Source organism: Semicossyphus pulcher, unplaced genomic scaffold, assembly GCF_022749685.1.
Source record: "Semicossyphus pulcher isolate SPU_LCO1_2020_fin unplaced genomic scaffold, fSemPul1.0.p SCAF_8, whole genome shotgun sequence".
NCBI classification, from domain to species: domain Eukaryota; kingdom Metazoa; phylum Chordata; class Actinopteri; order Labriformes; family Labridae; genus Semicossyphus; species Semicossyphus pulcher.
The window spans coordinates 27,868,978-27,892,699 of record NW_027211759.1 but is presented as its reverse complement, the minus strand read 5'-3'; the positions used below and the strand labels follow the sequence as shown (position 1 = coordinate 27,892,699).

Below are 23,722 nucleotides of genomic sequence, written 5' to 3'. Positions count from 1 at the left end.
TCATGCAGAGGAAATGCCATTTCCCCACTGTTCCCATCTGCAGCAAAGTAAATAGGCTGAGTGAATACTAAAAGAATACCCTTTCATGGGACACTCCACAGAGACAGCGGAGCAGCACAAAACCGTACACACAAACAGCCCTACGAAAAATCTCACGGCGTGATTGCACTCTCCTTCCCCGACTACACAACCCGGCCCGTGCATTTATTGGTACACAATAACTCAGTTTAGGGAAGGTGGTAGAAGAAAATTTGTAGAAGTAACTATGAGAACAGGAGAGGGGCACTGAACTCCCTCTCAACTACAGATCCCGAAGACAACAAAACAAAAGCAAAACTGCAGCGAGGCTGTGCTCTGAACTCCTGGGAACAAGCTGCCTCAGAATAAGCAAAAGCTTCTCCAAGCAAACAACTGCCCAAAAATAGTCCCTTTCTTTATCTCTCTCTTTGCAAACAGGCTTGTTTGTAACATTGAAATGATTATAACAGCACAAGGAAGATTATATGAGCCTTGTAGTAATGCTATGTTTAAACAGTTTCCAGTAAACCCCAAATTAGTTTACAGCTAACAAACTAAGAGCTTCCACCTGGCCATGCTAACACCCACACAATTAGGCCTCACTGTTCAGCAGCTCATGCATGAATCAAAGAATGTAACGGTCACAGCTTGCACACAAACACTAACAACATCCATGCATGCAAACAGCCCTTAAACTTTGTTTGCTGCTGGAAAAAAATGCTGCTGCTGTTTGTTTAATGGACATCCTGAAAGCTGGGAAACGTTTCATGTGTTCAAAGACAGTGAGGGAGAGACGGGACGACCTCCAGTACTGTGAGCTCTATTGTGTGGACAGAAGGCAGAGGGGAGGGGACACCCTGGTCACTTTGTCATTGTTAGCTCTTTGAGTGTTGATGATGATTAATTCAGTAGGAAGTTGGCAGTCCTTTGCTATTCTTTGCTTCATTTGTCTTTTTTAACTCTGCTCACCTCTTTAGTCTCTCTCTGGCCCTGCTCGGTATCTGCGTGGTCATGTGGTCTTAGCCCTAATGCTGCAGGATTGAAGCTGCACATCAGAGGGCTCACTGGGAGCTTGGCAGCGTTGTACAGTAGCTGAGGTTGGATAGCACCTCCATGCTCGCTGTATTTAACTGCCACATATCTGCTCGGAATAGTCTTTAAATGTGGTCTTTTGTGCCCACACTGACGTAACGGCGAGCGTCGTAGGTATGGCTAGTCCAGAAAGGTAATGAAGATCGTCCGCTAGGCTATTAGGGGCAAGGCTCTGCTAATCACATAAGCCCCGAAGGCCAGATGTCACTCCTTGGATTACCAATTCCTGTGCCTGGACTTTACGCTAAAAATAATTTGAATGATGGGTTACGTCACTGAGCAGCGTCAACACAGTGTGACTGAGAGCCACCGAGGATAATCACAGGCACAGACTGATGAACACAAAGATGGATGGAGCGACACAGAGCTGGCCTGTTACTCTTATGGAAAATTCCAGCAATACATATCTGCCAGCATGATTATGGATAGCTCTGGGTTTTACAAGGCCAGATTGGGGCTGGCTGCTCTTTGCATTAGCATCACATGAATTCCTCTTCAGCCCTGATCTTAGTCACTCATTGACTCTCTGTCAGTTTGTAACCCTGTGGTCAAAGAGTTCACTTGACATTGCCTACACGGTGCAGTGAGCTGGAGGCCACGTGTTCCCCTCGACCAGGAAAAACAACCGACAGAAATCTATAATGTCAAGGATTTATTTTTACATTCCCTGGCTTGTTAATAAAGTTAGTTTTGCCATAAAAACTTGGAGCTTCAGAGCCATGTGCGGAACACAGATAAGTAATTAAATGAAGGAAAAGTAGGAGGTCAAATGGCTGGAATGTTATCTCATGACAACATACACAGGCAACAATGTGAGCAATTATTCTTCAGTGGAAAGGCGGCTCCGGTCCTCATGAATCACTCTCTACCCAAACTGAAGTTCAAACATATTTATGATTGAGAATCTGAACAACCAAACGCTCCATAGTGCTCTCAGAAAACAACAGCTTGCCTTGAAAATGTCCTCTTGAAGTTTATTTGAATGTCTGAACTCTACGCCAAACTGCAAAGGTCCATTGTTGTGCGTTTACAATGTTGGAATGCCTTCAGGAGCCAAGGCTTTCCATTTAGCATACCTAACGCAGCGCAGTGCGTCCCACACACTGCAATTAAGCATGCCAGAGAGGCATTTTCCTCTGTTTAGAGGCCGCATGTTGAAATGGTAGTAGTCAATGTTTTCAGGGAGATTACTTCTCTGTCAGGGGTTTGTTAATCTTCTTTTTGGGAGGATCAGGGCCGTTCTGCGTGCCATGTGAGGCTGAGAGACGGACTGAAAGGAACGGAAGGAGAATAGAGCGTGGCCGTGAGTGGCCCTCACATTCTCGCCTGTGACCTGCTTCTGTTTGCTCTCCTTTATTAAACCCGTCATTTATACTCCCCTGACAACATGACAGGGAGTATTGATGAGGACGCTTTTAGACACCACCAAAACCTGCCAGCCAGTCCTTTTGTAACAACAAATACTCTTTTAATATAAAACCTGCTCTTCATTTAGCACATCCAGCCCTGTCCTAAAAGCTCTGTGCTTCACACAAACACAACATTTAAATGATTTAAGGTTAAGCTGAAAGAATTATCGCTCTGCAACAAAACTGCATAACCTCAGCAGTCAGCTCTGTCAGGTAAACGTCCCCTGCTCTGGATATATTTGGACTACTTCCTAAAGCCTTACGCCTACTGATGACCCCGTGTCTTAACTGGACATCCCACTGTCTGCAGGACTGGACAGTGTGGGGGATGAACCAAATCGCTGGTTAATGAGACAACTTCTGACTGTCTAGACGAAGCATTATCCCAACCTTTAGTGCTGCATGTGGGAGTTGGAACACTGCTTAACGAACCTTCACTCCGACACATGCAGACAAGATAGTATGATGTGTTTTAGCCACCAGGAAAGTTCAGTTCACGCGGTCATTGATTCTCAGAGACTGTGAAAATCTTCTAGATGATCTAACGCCGTTCTTCCACCCTCGATCTGGAATCATGATGACAGCCATGGATGCCTGTGTAACATGTCCGAACTCTCCCATACAGTAGGGTTGACTGCAGAGGCCACAGCATGTTTGTTTGCTACTCATCAAAGCATGCAGCGAGCCTCTGTCTTTGTATGGAAGCATCATCTTGTATCTGGGTTTTCTTTCATCTTGTCACCCATCAGTACATGCATCTTTAATCTGAGGGATGTTACATGAACACAGGCATCGCGGCCAGCAGACCCACTGATGGGAAACCTGTTGTGGGGACAGTGACCGAGACCCTGGGGTTAAACACATCAGTGAACGCACCACTGAAGAGGAACATATTGTCCGTACTGAGCAGGCCGGCCTTGTGTTCCTGCCTCCCGCCTGAGTTCTGCCCTCAGTGGGGGAGCTGGAGCTTGACGCGGCATATCTCTCTCTCTCTCTCTCTCTCACCCGCGGCCACTATTGACCATCCTATGTGCTTTTTTAGCCCTCTCATCTCTGCTTATTTATAGAATAATGCATCAGACCAGCTCACAGGGAGATTCTGTCACGCAGGCTGCTGCTCCATCAGCCTTCATGCTCACCCTGACCACAGTGTTTGGCCACTGCCTCACTCTTTCTCTCCACTCTCTTACAAAAGAGGACAAATATGCAGCTAGCACACTGACAGCCTTAGAGGCCGATATGAATGTTGTTTGACGGACACATACTGGACTTCTCAGCTCGTAAATCAGCAACACGCCTGCTGTAAATGTGACACTCCCTCAACTCTCCCCTTCCTGGCAGCAAACAGCCAAAGATACAGCATGTTGTGTTAGCTGTGAGATAACATGTTCAGTCAGCACATGCATAGATACTTTAGCATGAACAGAAGCAAGCGATGATACTAAAGTTCGCACCATAAAAAGAGGTGCATACAGCTGCAGACTTTCACACAACTCTAAATGTTTTGCACGTTCTTATGGTCCACCTGAGCAATGATAACTTCATGTGTATTTAAAGTTAAAACATTAACATTTCTAATCTAAAGTAAAGCCAGGAAAATTTGGTTCCACAGAGTTAGTGTCAGTCGATAAGGAGGCAGCTATTCACGTTGTAAGTGCGGTCATAAAACGGCTGGTGTGAGAAAAACATTCGCCTTGTTTATACTGCCAGGTCAGCCTAACCAGGCGCTGAACCACGGCGCGGGGTGGAGGAGAGGAGCGGGAGACGAGGAGGAGCGCCAGGGGGAGGAGGAGGAGGAGGAGGAGGAAGGGGTGGCAGCAGAGTGGCTCTGCTTGAGCTGGATTTCTTATTAATCAAATCACGAGGGTAGCAAGTGTACAAAGCACAGCGCCCAACTTCCTCCCAACCAAAGGAGAGAGAAAACAAAGACAGAAAGAGAGAGAGAGAGGGAAGGAAAGAAAGACGCAGAAAGAAAGAAAGAAAGGCTGGTATGTGCCCTTGCTGCAGCCGAAGAAAGACATTGAGACAGATATGAAGAAACTGTTTGTTCTGTGCTGAAGTCTCGTGTGTGGCAGCATAAAATATGAAGGAGGGGTCTGAAACGTGCCCGACTATAAACCGACAGCACCTGTTACCTCGTGGCTTATCTGCACTACCGTTGACATCCACTGTATGTATCAGGCTGTGCGGCTCTGACTGCAGTTACAAAGAGTGAAGGGCCACGCAGGGACACGCACCTGATAAGCAGCCGCTCTCCACAATGCTTATCATTTACACACAGCAAGAAACGCCTCACTACAGCACACTTCCTCTTATGTCATTAGGATCAACAATGACAGCTGGACACAATGTTCTGTAATGAGATCAACATACGAGAACTGCAGGGTAGAAACAGACACGCAGCACGGACAAGGGGGGAGGACGCACAGACGGCACAATGAGGGAGCAAATTGTACAATGGGAAATTGATTGGAGAGGGGCCGGTGCAGTATGGATTTTGTTGCGTGCTGACTGTGTTGTGCTGTAATGTACAGACAAAGTATGAGTTTGGAGCGTGGATGTGATTGGAGGCTGCGTTTGCTGCTCTCCAAATTGGGGATTTTAAAGGATGGAGCACAAAAGCCAGACAGCGATGTTCAAAATGATGCCACGCTGTACTCACACAGGGACACACATGTCTGCTAACATAAACACAAGCAGCCAGGCTTCCTATCAATAATTTAGCCATCATTCACCCAAATGTTCACTCAAAATACGGCTAGAATGATCTTTGTGGAGGAACCATCATTTTCTTCTTCCTCCATGGACAAATATAAGTATATCCTAGCACAAAAACTATAAAAAGACCAAGAAAATAATCCACACTCATTTTCATTTGGGTGATTCTACTTAAGGAGGTTATATTTGCACTTATAATATGATGATCACATCCAAAGTTTAGGTAATACAAGCACAATTTGAGGTTAAATATTGATTTTAATTGTGCACGGTAAGAATGAGAGAAGCTGACAGTTAACCCTGAAGGCAAAGAAGGAGGTAGCTGTGTCAGATGGAGGGAGCTCTGCCTTGGACAATGTTTGGAGGGGGCAGCATCACCCCACCCTGCCCGCTCCCGTCCCATGAAACAGACCGCTAAGAAGTCAGGGGTTGAAGTCCGCAGCTGCATTAATATCCAATAGAGAAAGCTGCAACAACGCCCGTCCTGCACCTGACAGCACACACACACAACTCTGTGCATGTGTGCAAAGTGTGTCTGCACGTGTCAGCAGGCGTTTACCCACAGACATGCATCTCTGCATTGCTTAGACTCAACATGTGTGCGTGTTTATCTGTATGTCTAAGACTTCCTCAGCTGTTTGTTTGAGCTTTAACATCATCGCTATGTTTCAGTATGCAAGAAACCGCCACCCCAAAACACACACACACACACACACACACACACACACACACACACACACACACACACACCCAGAGGGATTATTCTGATGCCCCACCCCTTTGAAACCCTGCGATGAACCCCGACAACAGAGGAACCAGTCCAACCTGACCAGGCACCTGGGGGACCAATCACACGCAAGCAGGTCTGAGCTTCCTGTGTTTCCAAAACACTGCTGCACACAGCTGAGCTCAAAGTAAACTGATAGATGTGTCGAGCTCTGAAAAAAACAAGGAGGGAGGAGATTTATCTGAATGAATGTGCTGCGCTCATGTCTTATTTTTGTGTTTGTTTTATGCACAGCTGGAAGAAACCACAGCAGCCTGGCCGTTATTTTCTTATCTCAGTTACTTGGAAGTTGTCAGCTTGAAACCAGGCCGGAGCTGTGGTGTTTCTGAATGACGAGTTGTTACACACAGGCTGGTCAGAGCTTCGTTAATGATAAGAGGCTGAATAAGTACGGCCGAAAGACATCGACACATCAGACCTCTTTATAACCCCACATGTGGTTGCCCTCTCCTCTCTCACCCAGAAACCTCCACCTCCATCTGCTCTCTGCTATCAAATACAAGCAGTGGAGGGTGCACATGCCTCCCCAGGCGACAAGAGTGTGTGATATTTCAGCGGGGTGTGTGAAGCTGCTGCTCGGGGTTCTATTAAGGCCACAGATCAGACTCATTTAGACTACAGACGCCTTTTTCTCCCTCATAATGCCTCAACGTGCACTCCTGCCTCCATACTGCAGATGACTCATCCATATGCACGCTTGATAAATTGTTTTGATCTCCTAATCTCTCTGCATCTTCTTTTTTTTAACCCTCTCCTTCTGTTGTCAGGGGGCCCACCATGCTTTAGTGTATAGTCAAAGATTATAAGACACAAACGCATGCCCACATACCAATTTAGAAAGGCATATGTGTCCTTAATCCTGCTGACAGTGTGCAGTAAACATGGCTGTTGGGCCTTTCTGGCCACACAGCTGAGGGAAAAATATGGCCGGCCAGCTCAGCCCTCTGCTTCTGATTCAGCGTGAAAATCATGGCTTTAGCAGATTATATTTACAGTCACAAATAGCAGCCAAAAGCAGGCAGGAAGTGGCTATTCTGACCATCGGTTTAACACCCACACTCACACACAAGCACACGTTTGAACGAGCTTGCATAAAAGTTAGACACCGTCAAAAGGAGACTTCGAGCTGGTGATTTTATAATTACAAGTGTTATGATAAACTTTGTTTGTTAAATTACATGAAACCAGATCCGTTTACTGTGAGAATGTGCCAGTTCGTTCCTGCGGTTTGGTTTGTTTCTAAACTCTTAGTTGAGAAGTAGCTGAGAGGGATTTTAACAGATGGAAAAGATGAGCTGTGGGAAGCCAGTCAATAGTGATTCATCATGTAAGATGCTTTCTGTGAATAAAGATAGAAGTGCTAGTAGCCTGTTAGCCTAGCGGAGGTATTTTTATTTGTCCCGGCTATTAACATGCTGAAAGGAATGAGATGAGATGTTACTGAGATGGATGCCACTTAGCGCTGCCATGTTTATGCCCAAATGTCTTTAAGTTTAATGCTTGGTGCAGAACTCAGAGGCTCCTGCGCCGTCTCCGTCTCACAGAGGCCTAATGAGGTGAAAAACAACTGGCCGGGCCTGGGCCGCTGTGGAGCAGTGAAGGAGAGAGAACAGGTCCTCGGAGTTAAAGGTCAACTTTTGGCCTTTTTCTGGGCTAGCATCTCTCACAGCGATGGAGGCTGTGTGTGTGCGTGTGTGTGAGCAGCTGCTGGGCTCTGTCAGGGGAGCCCAGGAGACGGGCGCCTCACCGGACAAACGCTGATCCCAGATGTAAGAAGCAGACAGGTTAGAGGGGATGAGGGGTGAGATCTACGACCCCCACTGCCACTGAAAACCCTCTTATACCAGTGACCCCCTCCACCCCTAACCAACGCCAACCCCCCCACAAGCGCCCCTGACCCCAGGCAGTGCCCCTGAGGCCTATGGGCCCCCACAAGAGGGTATTCATCTCCCCACCCGCCTCCTCTGCCCCCCTCCCTCCCTCCCTCTCCTGCCTTACTTTTTCAATCTCTGTCACTGCATATCTCTCTGTCGTTCTCCTCCCTGCTCTCTGTCTCTCAGGCTGAATGGAGGGGTCAGTTCAAAAGGCGGCCAGGCTGAGCTGCTGGCAGGCCGTGATGTGCCTGCAGGCTTTGAAGTGAGGAGTTGATCTAAAAGGTGTGCAGCCTGTTTTTTTTATGCTGCAACACACTCGAGAACAGAAACATAAACAGGTAGTGCAATCGCTCTTCCTGGATTCTGTTCAGCACTGATGCACACATAAACTTCATCATGAGGAGCGTGTGAGGGGCATTTTTAATAACAAATTCTCATGATTGAAAGCCCAAACATTTCAGAATAAAAATCATCGGAATACGAGGCATAAAAATGTCCCCAAACTTTACAAAAAATGCATTTTTGATGGGTCAAAAGGTTCCACTAAACATCCATTATTATTGACTCATCCTGCATCTAAATGTTACTGAATGTCTTTAGAGATAATCATGGGAGGACGTATTTCTTACAGGTTGTACTGGAGTGGTATCAGAGGAGCCACAGGATCGTCTAATTGAATCAATGACTTTTAAACATATCTTTCATTTTCCCTTAAAAGCTCATAAAAGCTCGTTTTCCAGCCTTCAGCAGCGACACAGAAATCATTTACTCTCTATAAGAGAATATCAAACAGATACAGAGATAATCTGACGACATTTCATGGTTACAATCAGAGAGATTTCTTTCCCTCCTGCGTCGTTTGATGCGTAACTTATTAGTTTGCTTTTCAGAGAAGCAGATTTTTACAGGATGACCAGAGCAGTCGCTCTGTAACGCTGACCGCTACATCGCACTTCTATTTCTGGGTCGCATTTGATGTGTGGTCACAACTGCTTCCACCGTAACAGAACAATGAGAAGCACAGAGCATGTAGAGAAAGAGAGAAATGAGTTTGAATAAGCAGATGAGAAGTGGAGAATGAACGTATGAGGGAAATAATATGAGAGTGAATGCTTCACAAAGAGGCAGCGGAGGAGAAGGGAAGGGCTAAAGCTGCTCATTTCCATGCCTGTTGACTCTTTTGACTAGCACAGTCCTCGTCTGCTGCCGTCTCCTCTCTCTGCTCGCTGCCTTTTGCCTCCTGGCTCTGGACAGAAATGGGCTTGAGCGCTCGTCTGAGCTTTGAAGTCCTTTGGTTATCAGCCAAGCGTAGCGCTGTACCTGCAGCCATCTGTGAAGGGGCCGCCAGCAGCCACCCATCGCTTCACTTCCCTTCCATGACCGAGAGGGGCCGGAGCCAGAAGTGGTGAAGGGGCAGCGGCGCTTAGTCCACATTGGCTGGCCACACATGGAAGAGCCCATAGCTGTGTGACAGCATATACCCTAAAAACCCAACGTTTAATCTTCCTGTGTATTCAGTCCGTCTCTGCTCACATCAGTGTGTCTGTAAACACTCCCCATGGCCTCCCACCACGCCTCGCAAGAGGAGGAAAAATGTGCAGGTTATGAGAGGCTTGATTAAAAACTGCGAACCATTTTTCTCGCCGTGCTTCGTATAATGTGAAGAGACGGTTAGGATCTTTTGTGTAAATGAAGTGCCTGTGAGTGTGGGAGCTGCCCTCACCATCCAGCTGTAGTATCATCTGTTGTCTTTGCTCCAGTCGGGGCTTTGTTCACTTTTTTTTACTTGTAGCGTGTCAGGTTGAAAGGCCGCTGATAAACACAGCAGCTCTCCACCAGAGTGTGGATGTCAAACGCACTTGTACGGGTGGACATTATCACAAACAATAGGATTAAGACCTGCGACAATGTGCACCACAAACAGGCTGGTGGTTCAGTCTGGGGGGGTCAGTGATGGCAACAAATAAGAGAAGCCAGGCGGGACTGAGCGAGGCGGGAAGCAGTGGGGGCTTTTTGGGTGGGGGTCATGATTACGGGGAACAAAAAAGCTACAGTAGTTAGAGCTCTTCTCAGACCAGCCTCCAATTACACACACACACACACACACACACACACACACACACACACACACACACATACGGCGGGGGCTTCCAATCTGGCCATCAGGCTGTTGCTGAAGTGTCACATGGGCACCATGTGTGCTGGCCAATGGCCTCTCGGCTTATCAACAAACAGAGCGGGATGGAAGGACAGATAAGAGATAGATGTGGGGGCGGGGAGACGCAGGCAGGGAGGGGGTGGGAGTTGGAGGGGTCACTGGCGGATGATGATTGCAAAGTGAGCATGCAATATATGGTATGCGAGCAAAATGCAGATCATGCTCATGCAGTATTATTAACATATAAAAAACGATTTGACACCTGCAGCATATAAAGTGCTCTCCATGCTGGATGAACCTCTGTGTAATTATTGCTTAACAGGCCCAAGTTAACAAAAGGACTCTTTCACTCTGCGCTGTATTGAGAAGCAGTAAAATGTGAACCTTTGTTTGAACCGCGGCTCTCCTTGCAGATCAAAGCAACGCTGTGTCACAAGGTGCAAAGACTCTCAGCATCGCACTTTTAATGGATGCTGGTCTCGTCCTCGCTGCAGAGCGCTCACTACGCTTATTTCAGCAGGAAGATGTTATTTTAAATGAAGACGGACATTCATCTTATTTTCTCTCACCCTGATCCTCAAACACACGGTGGGGAACCTTTTTAGGTTACATGACAACCAGGAAATAGTTCCCAAGCCCATAAAGATAATAAAATACGCCTTAGTCTAAAAACTTTGGGTTGTGTGTGTTTTAAACTGTTAATTCGAGCAATCAAGGGAACTGCAGTGTGTTTTATTCCACCACATAAGAGAAGGTTTCGAGCTGTTTAAAGCAGATATCACACTTTTTAATCTTCCATATAAAAGGCTTTTAAACTTTTATATTACAGGACTGAAAGGAAAGCAACTGTGAGACGCCCGTTCCTCTGGTTCCCTCTTTAACAGAGCCTGGAGTCGTTTAACTGCGAGTCAGAGCCAGAGGCAGCTGTTCCACACAAGCTGACACCATCCTTAGTGTGAAACAACAGTGCAGGCCTTCACACACGCATGACAACCAACACGGAAATGCCTTGTGTAAGCAGTCGGCAGGGTTCAGGCTCCATCCCGGCCCCAGCCTCCCCCCTTCCCCTTCGATAAAAAAACGACTAATGTCAGCAACTGATGTGTTCTCCTGCTTCAAGGACCTCAGACTCCGGCTTTCAGAGTCCTTTCTCAGAGAGGTCTCAAACATATGGCAGAAGCACTAAAACAGGAGGCTTACTGACAGTAGAGAAATGAGGTACCATTGCATCTCAGCTGAATATCCTCCACCCAAAAAAAGAGGCAGAAGAATGATGAGCTGGAGGGCTGGAGGCAGTTTTACTCCAGAGAAATTTGCTGAAGAGAGTATATGAAAAGTTGAGCCTGTTAAAATAGCCAGAGGTATCTGCTCACATTCAAGGCTGGGCCTCCTGTGTCAGACTGGCCTCTACTAACCTGTCATTTCAGTTCAAGCTGACGTTACCCTCTCTCCCTCCCCCCATCTGTTTCCAAAACCCTCAGATCACACCTGTGAACTATTTCAGAACATCAGAGAGCTCGCATATTCCCCTGTCTTTAACCCAGAGCTGCACACACACCTCATCTCACATAAAACTCACATTCTATCTGCTTCCAAAGCCTCGGCTTCTTCTGCTAAACGCTCCAACAAATCAATAGCAAAAAGAATCCCTGAACACTGGATTTCACTTCCTTTCCAGATAGGAAGCTTTGAATAATGCAAAAGCGATACTTGTAAAGACAGCTTATCCATTTTCATAGCCCTCTCTGAGCAAAGCGCCTTCCAAACAAGTCATGAGGTTATGCACCGGGTCAACAAACAGATCAAAACGGCCGCTGAGTGGAAGTGAAAAACAGGAGATAAACATTCACAGAGGCACCTACACAGATTTGTGGAGTGATGACTGTTCTTTCCTGTGAGCTATTTAACCATCAGCCCATCCGCTTACTTACTGTGTAGCTCTCCTCCCTCCCCAGGCCTTTCTCTTTCTCCAGCATGGACGGTGAAGAGCTAAACACACCACTCTGCCTGTCATAACAGTCAGGAAGCCAGAGACCCTCCTCCGTTCCCCTGACTCTGCCACGGGGTGCGGCCCTGCCGCGGCCCCCTAAGGCCCCCAGGGTTCTTCCTGCAATTCTAATCAAAGTTTAAAAAGCTGCAACCTTGGACTCTAAGCCTGGGTCGTGGCCTGTGAGGAAGATATCAATCAAGCAGTGAGGGGAAGCGGGAGGGAGACAGAGAGGGCAGCTTGAGAGAGAGTCAGCCTCTCTCTGTCCTCCTGTTCCCAGAGGAGCGACTCACTCAACGAGAGTGGGTGCATTACCTGTACCTGCAAACCACGAGGTAATTCAGAGTAATTTTAACACATAATGGCCGTGCGGATGGATAAAGCATTAATCTGCCTGTGATGCTGCAGCCCCTATCACCACCACCACCAGCAGCAGCAGCAGCAGCCTCTGAGTCATACTCTGTCCCTTTTTCCAGGCAGGAATGAATGAATCCTCTCTGGAATCGACTTGTTGACCTGTGATCCATGATGAGGTTGCCCTCCTGCCTGGTGCCTGGCTCTGCAGCTGTCTAATCCTCTCACATGCCTGCTCTACTAATGGGAGAAGGCACATGTGTACAAGTCATACACAGATAGAGACACATGCACACATGCAGGCATGAGCTCACCACAACATTCATGTCTAGCTGGGAGAAAGACAGGCAGGGTTTGGCTGTGTCTGAATATTAGCTTTTCCACAGCTGGGGGCTGCTGGACCTGCTCCGATCATCAGACATCCATCACGGTGTCAGCTTGCGTTATGAGACCGAGCTCCCTGGGTGATCAGAGCGCTGCCCTGCCTGCCAGCAGCCCGCCTGATGGCCTTCTGTCTGGGCCAAGAAGGACCAAAGGCAAACACGTAAAAGAAACAGGAAAAAGGAACAACCAACAGGAACACAGGCACAAACTCCCCTCAGCATTAACATCAGTTTCATGAATATTTCTCAAAGTATCAGCCTTGTTTAAAGCAATAATTCCTCTTAAATGATGATGAATGTGTAATGAAGTTCAGCAAACAAAAACAAATGTCTTCTGTTTTCTCTCAACGAGCTCAACTTGAAATGATCAAAGGAAGTAGTTAATCTGTAAGATTTAAGTTATTAGTTCTTCTGTAGCCGAGGGGGTGAGTAATCACTGTAATAGCCTGTCTAAGTCTACGTAAAAGACCCCCTTCCCTAAAAAAAACCCTTATTTTCCACCGGAGACTTTGGTCATTTCCATGACTGCTCTACATAACAGCGCTCTCCAACACTGAGGAGGACAGGCAGGGTAATTAATTCCCCCTGCCGCCTCTTTCTCTCCCCTCTCCTCCGCTCTGTGGTGAAGGGAAAAGCCGGGGAATGTAATTTACACTAATTACCTTTTGCATAGGAGTCTCATTTCAACTTTTCTTTTCATGTTGAAGCGACATCGTCTCGGGGTATGCCTCGAAGCTTTAACTCCCCTAATGAAAAATCACTACAATATTCCTATAGTGACATAAGAGCACTGTGAGGAGTCTGTGCCTGTATCTGAGGCTGCGTCTTCTGTAGCAGCCTGTCTGACCTAAAGACTCCTGCTTTAGCTTGTCAGTGTCTCTTTAAATTGTGTTAAAGTATTACTTTTACTTTTTATTTTCCTTAAAGGTGATTTAGAATAGAAAAGAAAGGCTTCCCTTTGACACCAGCAGAGGGACTATAGAGTAGAACATCTTTAACATTTGTCTGCCCAAATATAAATACTCTAAACATAACAAGTCATATTTGTTATGCTGTTAAGTTACACAAGCTTCACGCAAACCTGTGTTTCCTTTACTGAAGAGGTTATCTGTCAAAGCAGCAGATCAACAAGCTCCAGTACTTCTGCATGATGCATTACTACCGCTGAATTTAATCACAAGATTGCATGCAGATGACTAAAGTCCCTGTTTGATCATAGTATTTAATCTGTTAGTAATATTAGTGCAGTTGCAGAGGGACCTGGTTATGCACCGGTTATAATGGGCCGCTTGCTTTGTTTTGCATGTAAAACCCACCATGCAGCGACATTACAAATCAAAGAAGCTGTTAATGCGTGTATTACACTGTCAGAATATTAAAAGAAACTGAATGACAGCAAACAATTGAGAGGAGCACGCGGGGTAGCAGTCTCTCTATTGGATTAGTCACAGCTACAATGCTGCAGCGATAGCGAATATGCCGGATTTAAGCTTGTCTTTGGATACCGGAAGGGAAATAAAACATTAGAATCAATTCTCAAACGCACTGGAACATTTTGAGTCAGTCCGTTTGCAGATTGACGTAAGAATAATTGAAGATAGGAGGAGAATGAGAGTAAATAGAGGCGAGACTCGGACCGATCGGTGTCCGACCTCTCTCCTTTTTTAAGCACATTTTTCCACCAGGAACAAACATGAGCACAGAGCTGAACATGTCCAGGTGTCCGGACACATGAAGACTACTGTATGTCAAACACAAGCGTGTCTTTGACCTTATTCATCAGCCTTATCAGCGCTATTTTAACGGACACAGCTCAGACAGGCTGCACAACCTGACTCAGTATTTACTATGATCCTTTAACTGTGACCAACAGCTCTGATGCACAAAGCTGCAGGTTATTTCACAGCCTTCCTCTTTAAGGTTTAGAATATATAATCTAAATATCTGTTTAATGATTCTGACTGAAAGAGGAGAGGGTGCAACGCATCTCTCCCTCCATAGCAGCCGCAATTCAGCCGTATCACGTTGATACAGTGGGCTCAGTGCACAGAGGAAAACAGCTCATCTTCTAAAGCATCTTACCTTCGTATACAGGGGCCATCGGTGCAAGGATTTCTGTTATTCATGGCAAAAAATAAAGCGAGATTTCTGCTTAAAACTCAATGAAAATCTGCCATCTTGAAACAGTGATGAGAGAGTCGCCGCGGTCTCCTGCATTACTGGCCCAGTTCATTAGTGAGGAAAATGCTCATAATTCATATCCAGGCGTTTGAAAACGTAGAGTCCGATCCGAGGGGAGCGACAGAGGAGCGGCTGAGCAGCTCGGATCCGACCTGCGGGCTGTTTCTGGAGGCTCCGAGGACGAGCCGCGATGACAGGTTTACTTCAGCTATTGTGCGACATGTCTGTGGAGTGAGGAGTCTCTGCAAAAGTTGCAGTGGTCAGAGCGCAGCGAGTTTGGTGTACAGTGAGAGAGTCGACTACCGATCGAGTCGATGGAAGCACCGAGATGCATCACAGTGGAGCCCAAAACAAAAACAAGAATAATGATAAAAAATTATTATAGTAAATATTAACATTTAATTGTGATAACAATCATTATTAACATGTATTTATTATGCCAATTAAGATAAAAACAAGAACAAACAACAATTTATAACCTTAAAAAGGAAGAAAGATACGGATAAAGAGAATATAGCCATTGTAACACTGAACAGGTCAAGATTATTTCAGTAACATTCACACACAGAAGAAGTTCAGTGCTTTACATAAAGCAAATAAAATGATCAAAAGAAACAATAAAAAAGGAAATCTAATATTGAAAAATAAAAGAATTAGATACAAAAGATGGAATACAATAAATACATAGCAAGAAAAAAACACAACAGACCAGAAATACAGTTAAATTAAGTGCACTTACGGTACTCCTAGGCCTTACTATTCCGCTATAGCTACAACTACCTGCAAGGCATGATAATAATTGTATTTATTTGGACTAAACAGGCTATCTCTGGCCCAGAGATATCTCCCTTTGTTCTTATTGTAGAAAGTGTATTATTTATATTGTATGCATTAAATGCTGTTGCTTATATTTTGTGTTCTAAATGAGTACTGTGAGTAAACACTGATTTAAGAAATAATGTGATGTAGGCTATACGATTGCGTTCTCCAATAATACCTAGGCTATTACAATAATAGGTGTATAAAAAACTAAGTAAATTAATTTCAAATGTTATTGTATTTGCACTCGATGTGACCGAGTGCCTCTGTCTAACAGCTGTTGATATCATTTACTGCTGTGCAAAGTGCATCTGTGTCGGATGACTCCGCGGTCGATTGGTCAGGCCTGCGTGAGGCTGGAGCGCTCCTACAGTAGGCTGCTACAGTATGACGACATGAGATTTGCACAGAATGAACTGGAGCGGAATCGGATTACATAGGCTCACACAAATGTGAGTAATCTGTCATTTACCAGCGACCCTAAAATGCTCTCACAGCAATATGCGAGGCGACCTCTAAATTAAACATGCCGGGTTAGACACGTGGGCGGGGCTTAATATAGCAGTGCATTAGAGCGGAGCAATTTTACCCTATAGCCTGTAAGTACACTCACTGGAACATACATGGGAAAGCAATGAACTGTAGGTCTCTATAGAAGTGTTTTAACTCATCGTTGTGGGGGGAAAAAGATACAAAATAGAATATAAACCATAAAGTTTCACTATGTCACTGTAATAAAAACCCATCAGTGATGATATATCCTGGGCACACATTGTGCTTGTATAAGCCATTAAGCTTTAAAACAAGTTATGCAATTTCTCTTCCAGTTACAGTATATCACACGGCCTGCAGCCCGCACACGCATCATACAGAGCTGACCACCGCACGACTGAGTGGTGACGTAACCGCAGGACAGACGTAAAAAGAGGTCTTATAGGCCCACAGGGTGTGTGCACGAGGCCTGTACATGTTTGGCATTAAAACATTAAGTAATGCAGTTCTCCCATCAGCAGGGCATTGTTTATTCAGCTACTTCCTCAAACATAATGTCACCGAACAATGTGGGGGAACAGACTGAATACAGTGTAAAATATGTAATAATAAGTATCTTTACCATATTCATAGGTACTCAATCCTTCCTAAACGGTTGATATTTTTATTCTTTATTGTTTATTTTTTATCTGATACTGTTTAAGGTCCCTGACAGTAGGAGAACTTCTGTTTACAAGCGTTTTACTTGTTTTTATTCTATTTCTATGTTCATTGTTTTTGCACTATAACACCAAGACAAATTCCTTGTATGTATAAACCTACTTGGCAATAAACCTGATAAAATATGGTTCAGTTTGTTTTTCTTTTACAGGTTTTGTTTTGCAGCATGTTGCATTCAGGCTCAAGCACAAACAGAACAACAGGTTGTGCAGTAATGAGGATAAAGCCAAAGGAAAAAATCGTCTCTTTCGTAACTGCTGGTTTACAACAGGAAAGAGCAGGTACCAGTCTTTTCTGTAGAAGGAAGTCCGTATGTGTCTCTTCTGTTTCCTGCAGTTCTGACAAGAAACATCTGATTTATTGTGTGTGGCTTCTTTGTTCAATTATAACATAGGATACATATCCGTCTGCTCTTCTCCTGGGTGTTTCCTTAAAACCCAAAGGTACTGTTGTAATTGTTTTTACATAACAATTAATTTTAGTAATATTTTACTCATCAGTTTAACTGTTGAGCGTCTAATAGTAGTGACACTTCTTTGCACAGTGTGATCAGACTTGTTTGGAGATTAATAAACACACTGAACGTTTCCAGTGTGGTCCTTCATTGTATTGCAGAACTGGGTTTATTGGCATTTGACAGTGCACACTAGGCCAAAGTTAAACAGGATGCCACTCTGTAAAAGGGCATTTCCCAACAGTTAGGAAATCACTTAAAAGTTTAATTTCTCTCTCACTTCACAGTTAGTGTTTAATGTGAAACTGGGGATTTCTTTCAAATGTTTCCAACAGTTTGTGTTACTTTTCTGAACCAAAATCCTCTTTTTACTTTAACTACAAAAATTCCTCCTTGTGAAAACAACCCACTTACACCAATCACTTATTTTCAAAATGTCCAAACGCTTCAGTCATGCAGTTTCACAAAATCATACTCAGGGGTGTTGAAGACATTACGGGTGCTCGAGGACCAGATGACGACACATTGACAGACGGACAGACAGACAGACAGACAGATGGTCGGGGCAATTATGTTGGATTAATGCAGCTCCCCCAAGTTCAGCATGCAGGACAATCATCACTCGTGTGCCAGAACTACAAATCCCAGAGAGCAATGAAAGCACACAGGTTGACATGTAGACGTCCTCCTCAATAAAAAGTCAGGTAGATTCATTGTTAATAAGAGGTGGCAGGTGGACTGTAACAGCTGGTCAGAGATGACTATTATCATACTGACAATAAGAGGATTCTCTATCAAACCAATAGTGAACACAAGTCACTAAATTGTTACTTTATTTTCAGGACTTGTATCTAATACAATCTTTCCTCTGCCACATACGTGTATCATGTGTTGCACTCATAGCTCTAAAGCTTAAATAGTTCACATTCCTTCTTATGTGTCTCTTCAAGCTCTCTGAATTGACTCTTGTTACCTAAAATTTGCATTATAAAGACACTTTGATTGTGTAAATCAGTGATTCCCAGAGTGTAGGCTGTGACCCCATAGTGGGTACTAAACGTACTGCAGTTGGGCTGAGCGTAGTCCTTTACAATACAAGTAAAGTACATATTTATATTCATTTTGTTGCTTTTTTGATGTATGTGCATGGATAACTTCTTTGCATAGATTGCTGTTGGCCCACTTTTTAAATATATTGGAAAATACTTTATCTTGGTCTCAGATGTTTATCTGAGTTGTGTAATTAAAGGTTTGGATGAGCCCCAGAATATTTTCTTATGTCAAGTTGGGCTGCAGCATTCTTTAGGAACAACTGGTGTAAATGAAACAGCAGAATTGTTATGATATTTTTAATAACAAAGAACTCTGGACATATAATTGTGCCAAGCATGTACACATCAAATAATAAAGCAGAATAAAAACTCCACGACTTATGACCTGCCTTTTCATTTACCTCATGTTTTTGATAACATACCTTCTCGGGTCACCTGCAACAACAGCCTCCCTGTCAGATTTGTTTTCGGTGTCTGTCACCTGAAAGGATATAAACTGTTATTAAGTAGGAAAAATAAGGAACATGGCAGCAGATAGAATGTAAACCACTGTAATTAGAGTGACTTACAGAGTGTGTTTACTCACTGGTGAGTTGTACATGCTCCTGTTTGTGTTGACACAGGACAGAGTGCAGCCTGCAGAGTCAGAGCACACACACGTTTGACCACATGGCCTGAGTCAAACTCACGTCTGCTTAGAGTGTACACAAAAACACTGCTGGACCTTTCATTAGACTTCAAACAATATATTAAACAAATACTTCAGCTTTATTATCACACAGCAGTCTTCTATACTGTTTCCGTCCACTCATTCATTATGGTCTCCTGCCTCGTGCTTGTTCAGGTGCATCATGTATGCAAACTGAGTTACGTAGGTAGTCCAACATAAATAAACACCTTCTCATGTCTCATTATGCTTACTCGGGTTCTTGTTTTCTCCTCTGAAAATGTATTTGAAGTCAAACATGTTTCTTCTGTTTTCCCTCGGCTCCTCCTGCGTCGGTGGAAAACAGCTGACCTCTGACCCCTCATATAGCTCTGAAATAGCCTCTGTGCTGATTCAGATCCCTAACTGCTGTACTCCAATGTTTGGTCCCACAGGTCCAATTATTACCTCACACGTATTAGAAACCAGCACTGTTTCTTGGTTCGCTGACATGGATGACATCATTGACTTTTATTAACATTTCTGTGGGAAAATCCCTTTTACCCAGCGAACTTGTGATGGTGGAAGATTTGTTCAAGGGGAAACACAACCATGTGAATTCCTGATTTCAATCTGTTTTCATGTTTAATATCAAGAACATTTACATGTAAGGGATAATGGACGGTATCGTGAGCTGGTTGTTATAGCGGAATGGAAGGAAGGGGTTCCTCCACTCACTATAAATTATCACTTGTTACACAGCTATTTATTTAAAAAAAACAATTATTTGACACAAAATACTGATTTGGAAATGATTTTATTAATTTAAAGATCATTACATTTCCGTTTTCTGTTTAAAAATAGCCTGTTACACTGAGTGAGAGCTGTGTCCATAGCAGAGGTTAACTGTGTAGCCTTCTTAAAATGAGCTAACCTAACTGTAATTACTCTCATTAAAATGAGCTAACCTAACTGTCATTACTCTCATTAAAATGAGCTAACCTAACTGTCATTACTCTCATTAAAATGAGCTAACCTAACTGTCATTACTCTCATTAAAATGAGCTAACCTAACTGTCATTACTCTCATTAAAATGAGCTGACCTAGCTGTTATTACTCTGTTATTGCTGTTATTAATTATTATGTTATCATTATTACTCACGATAAATTGAGCTACCCCAGCTGTTATTACTCACATTAAAATTTGTTAAGTTAGCTCTTATCACTCACATTAAAGTGAGATAACCTAGCTGTTATAAGTCACATTAAAACGAGCTAACCTAACTGTCATTACTCTCATTAAAATGAGCTGACCTAGCTGTTATTACTCTGTTATTGCTGTTATTAATTATTATGTTATCATTATTACTCACGATAAATTGAGCTACCCCAGCTGTTATTACTCACATTAAAATTTGCTAAGCTAGCTCTTATTACTCACATTAAAATGAGCTAAACCTAGCTGTTTTTACTCACATTAAAACGAGCTAACCTAGCTGCTTTTACTCTCATTAAATGTGAACATTTCCACTGATGGTGAAATAAGACACGGTGAATGGGACACTGGAATCAGTGCAGCACCTGATTGAGGTTTTCTGTCTCGTCACTGTCAGAGTCTGTTGACATTTTCTTTTCCACTCACCGTCTTAAAACACCACCGTATCCCGTACTGTGTTCTGTTTAATGTTCACTTCATGTGCCGTCTTCATTTTTGTAGATCTATATCTTTTAACCTTTATTGCTTTCTCTCACTCTTTTGTCTCTTTTCTTTTTTCCCCCTCTGTAAACAAACCAACGTCAAATTTCAGCCTTCTTTCAGCGGATTGATATGATTACAGTTTGTCCTGGGGATTGTGTGATTAGAGCACCATCCCTAGCAACAGTCTCCTCTTCACAGCAACGGTCTACTATCGAGAAATGGCAGACCTGGGAATGGTGTAATTAACCAATCAGAATCAAGTATTTAACACATCTGTGTAATAAGCAGAAATAAAGTAGATAAAGTAAAGTAACATTTCAAAGTAATTACAGTCGTTCATAAAGCACTGCAGCGTTTGAATCAGTGCTTCTAAAAACATGTTTGCGTTGTATGTTTCCATTTTCACTGCTGTATGCTGAGGCCATGGACATGTTTCAGCTTTAGCTTTACAAGACTTGATTAACTTGATGTTTCTCCTCTCAATGACAATTAAGCTTTATAATTACCTTTGTGCAAGGTACCCTCTTATCTGCAAGGGAAATTAAACAATCTCTTTGCTTTATAAACACCCGATGAGGAAAGACATTTAAAAAGAGGAAATAAAACCATGACATTAAAAACAGGCTTATCTTATTTGCTGTGTGACTGATACTTCTGCTACACAAAAGTTGTGTCTTCTTCTGTGCAGAAACAGTTATGTGGTTTTGTGTTGGTATGTGTGAGTGTGATGTTTTCCTGCCTCTGAGGTGGTGGTGGTTTACCAGGCATCTCAGCAGAGTAAACACAATTTAGACGCGCCTGACAATGAATTTGGCGCTGACTACCTTTTTGATTGAGCTACGGTATTTCCTTAACAACAAACAAGCTGCATGAATTACAACCCACAGCGGTAAATGATCCTCCCATATGGCTCACATGCACTAAAGCATGCAGTGGAACAATCAAGCAGTTTGTCATGCTTTATAAAACCTCGAGCACCGTTTGCAGCTTCTCTTTCTCTTTTTTATTTATATTTTCAGTGTTCAGCAATTATGTTTCTCTAAATGTTCTTTGATGTGTTGCAACGTCCTGTCTCATGTCTCTATGTCTCTGCTCAGCCTGGTTGTTCCTGGGAGGTTTATCATTGACACAGTGTTACTCAGGACAGGACGGACGAGGCCTCCTGGGTCGTGGCGGAGGGGAAGGGTGAGAGCTCTGCCCGGCCTCAGACAAAGCTTCTGGAACAAATTATTGACAGGTTGCATTTGGGAAACAACCAACTAATCTGCACTGGAAAAAAGCAGCAGATGAAGCCTAAAGAAGAAAGTTGGGTTTTTATTTCAGTTGCTAAAAGGTTACTTATTATAAGACACGGAAAACAGCATGAGTAATAGCTTCAGATATAATAGCTGAGTCATCACATAATCGCGACAGAGTCATCCTTCAAATGTTGACATGTAAAGTATGAGCGTCTCTCTGTTGTTCCTGTCTTATGTCATTCTATTCATCTTTTCCACCCAGATGTCTAACTGCAGTCACATGATGCATCGCTGACGTGTGTGCAAAAACGTTTCTCAATCATCTTTTTCCTGCTTCTTTCCTCCTTGCAGCCCTGATTAAGAGCTGGTTGTGTGGCACCAAGGGGTGTTTCTCCCATCATCGAGGTCTGTAATTGATTTCTAACTATGTTCCATGTCGAGGCCAGTGGGTTGTCCATGTCAATCAAACTCTTCCTCATCTCCCCGGTGCTTTCTGGTGGGTAAACGTGTTCCCAGCTCCCAGACAAAGACCAGCCAAGAGAGTAAGGTGTCTCTTTTACCTTTAATGGTCTGAGCTGGTTTGAATGGGCGGATGACTGATAGGCCTACATTTAAACAGCTGGTCCAGTCCGTGGTTTGATGAGTCCGGTAAATACTAATTTTGCAACATTAAAACTTGTGACACACACAGATCTGTAGTTTAAGGTTCATGTGTTTCTGCTGAGTTCATCTGACACAACAGGGATAATGTTGTGGACATGAGTGGAAGTCCCATTCAATGACGTAACTCAGCATCGTTCTCTGTTTGACCAGCAGGAGGAACAGAGTGCAAGTGTTAACAGACATATTACTGTGAACATCTTATGGACCATTAAGTGGCCAGAGGGTTGAAGTTCCCTGATTGATGTGGGAGAGTCCAAGTGATCGGGTGAATTACAAAGAGCAGGTGTTAACATTAAAGAGGCATCACAGGACTATAACGATGATGTCATCTGTGAGAGATGGATTTAAGTTGAATTGATCCACCATTTCTAAGGCAGCGTGAGTTGCATTATGGGAAATATACGATCCAGGGTTTTGGACGCTTGACTAATGCAGAGACTAAAATTCTGAATATCTCGCCCTCTGCATTAGTTTCTTCTGTGCCTCACAAGATAAGAGACTTGTACATTAATTACTGAAAGTTTTAAAGTGATCACTGAGGGAAAAGGGTAACCTGCTGCACTGAAAGGAGACCAAAAGATCAGACAATCAGACAACAAGCTCTTGGACCATCCCATCAATGTTGTCTACCACTGTTAACGCAGGCCAGCAAAAAGTGCATGGAACATATTATAGACATCCTAGGCTTCTTTCCCCATGCACAATATATATATTTACTGTGCTCACTCTGCCTGTTTAGACCTTTTTACTTCTCTGGTTTTTCCAGCAGGGGTGTCAAATGTCAGACAAAGCCTTTGAGACTACTTTAGGGCTCTTTGTGTAATCAGTGTGGACTGGCCAAAACCAACATCACTGTATCAGAGAAATATCTTCACAAAGTTAACCAGGTTTCTACACATACAGTACATTAGCCACAATCAGCATGTAGTCCAGCTCAACGGAACAAAAGATAGAGTGCAGCCCCTTTGACGTTCTTA

The 23,722-nt window shown here is 43.8% G+C and overlaps 1 protein-coding gene across 5 annotated transcripts in view; it reads right to left on the bottom strand.

Moving 5' to 3' along the window:
- hipk2 (homeodomain interacting protein kinase 2) overlaps positions 1-15,175 on the bottom strand; it is a 71,449-nt gene extending 56,274 nt beyond the window's left edge. For all 5 annotated transcript variants that reach the window (XM_069685707.1, XM_069685709.1, XM_069685708.1 and 2 more), the window contains exon 1: positions 14,863-15,175. In XM_069685707.1, coding sequence (XP_069541808.1) covers positions 14,863-14,881 — 19 coding nt within the window. In that variant the 5' untranslated portion in view covers positions 14,882-15,175. The remainder of the gene's footprint in view (positions 1-14,862) is intronic.
- Between the last annotated feature and the right edge of the window lie 8,547 nt (positions 15,176-23,722).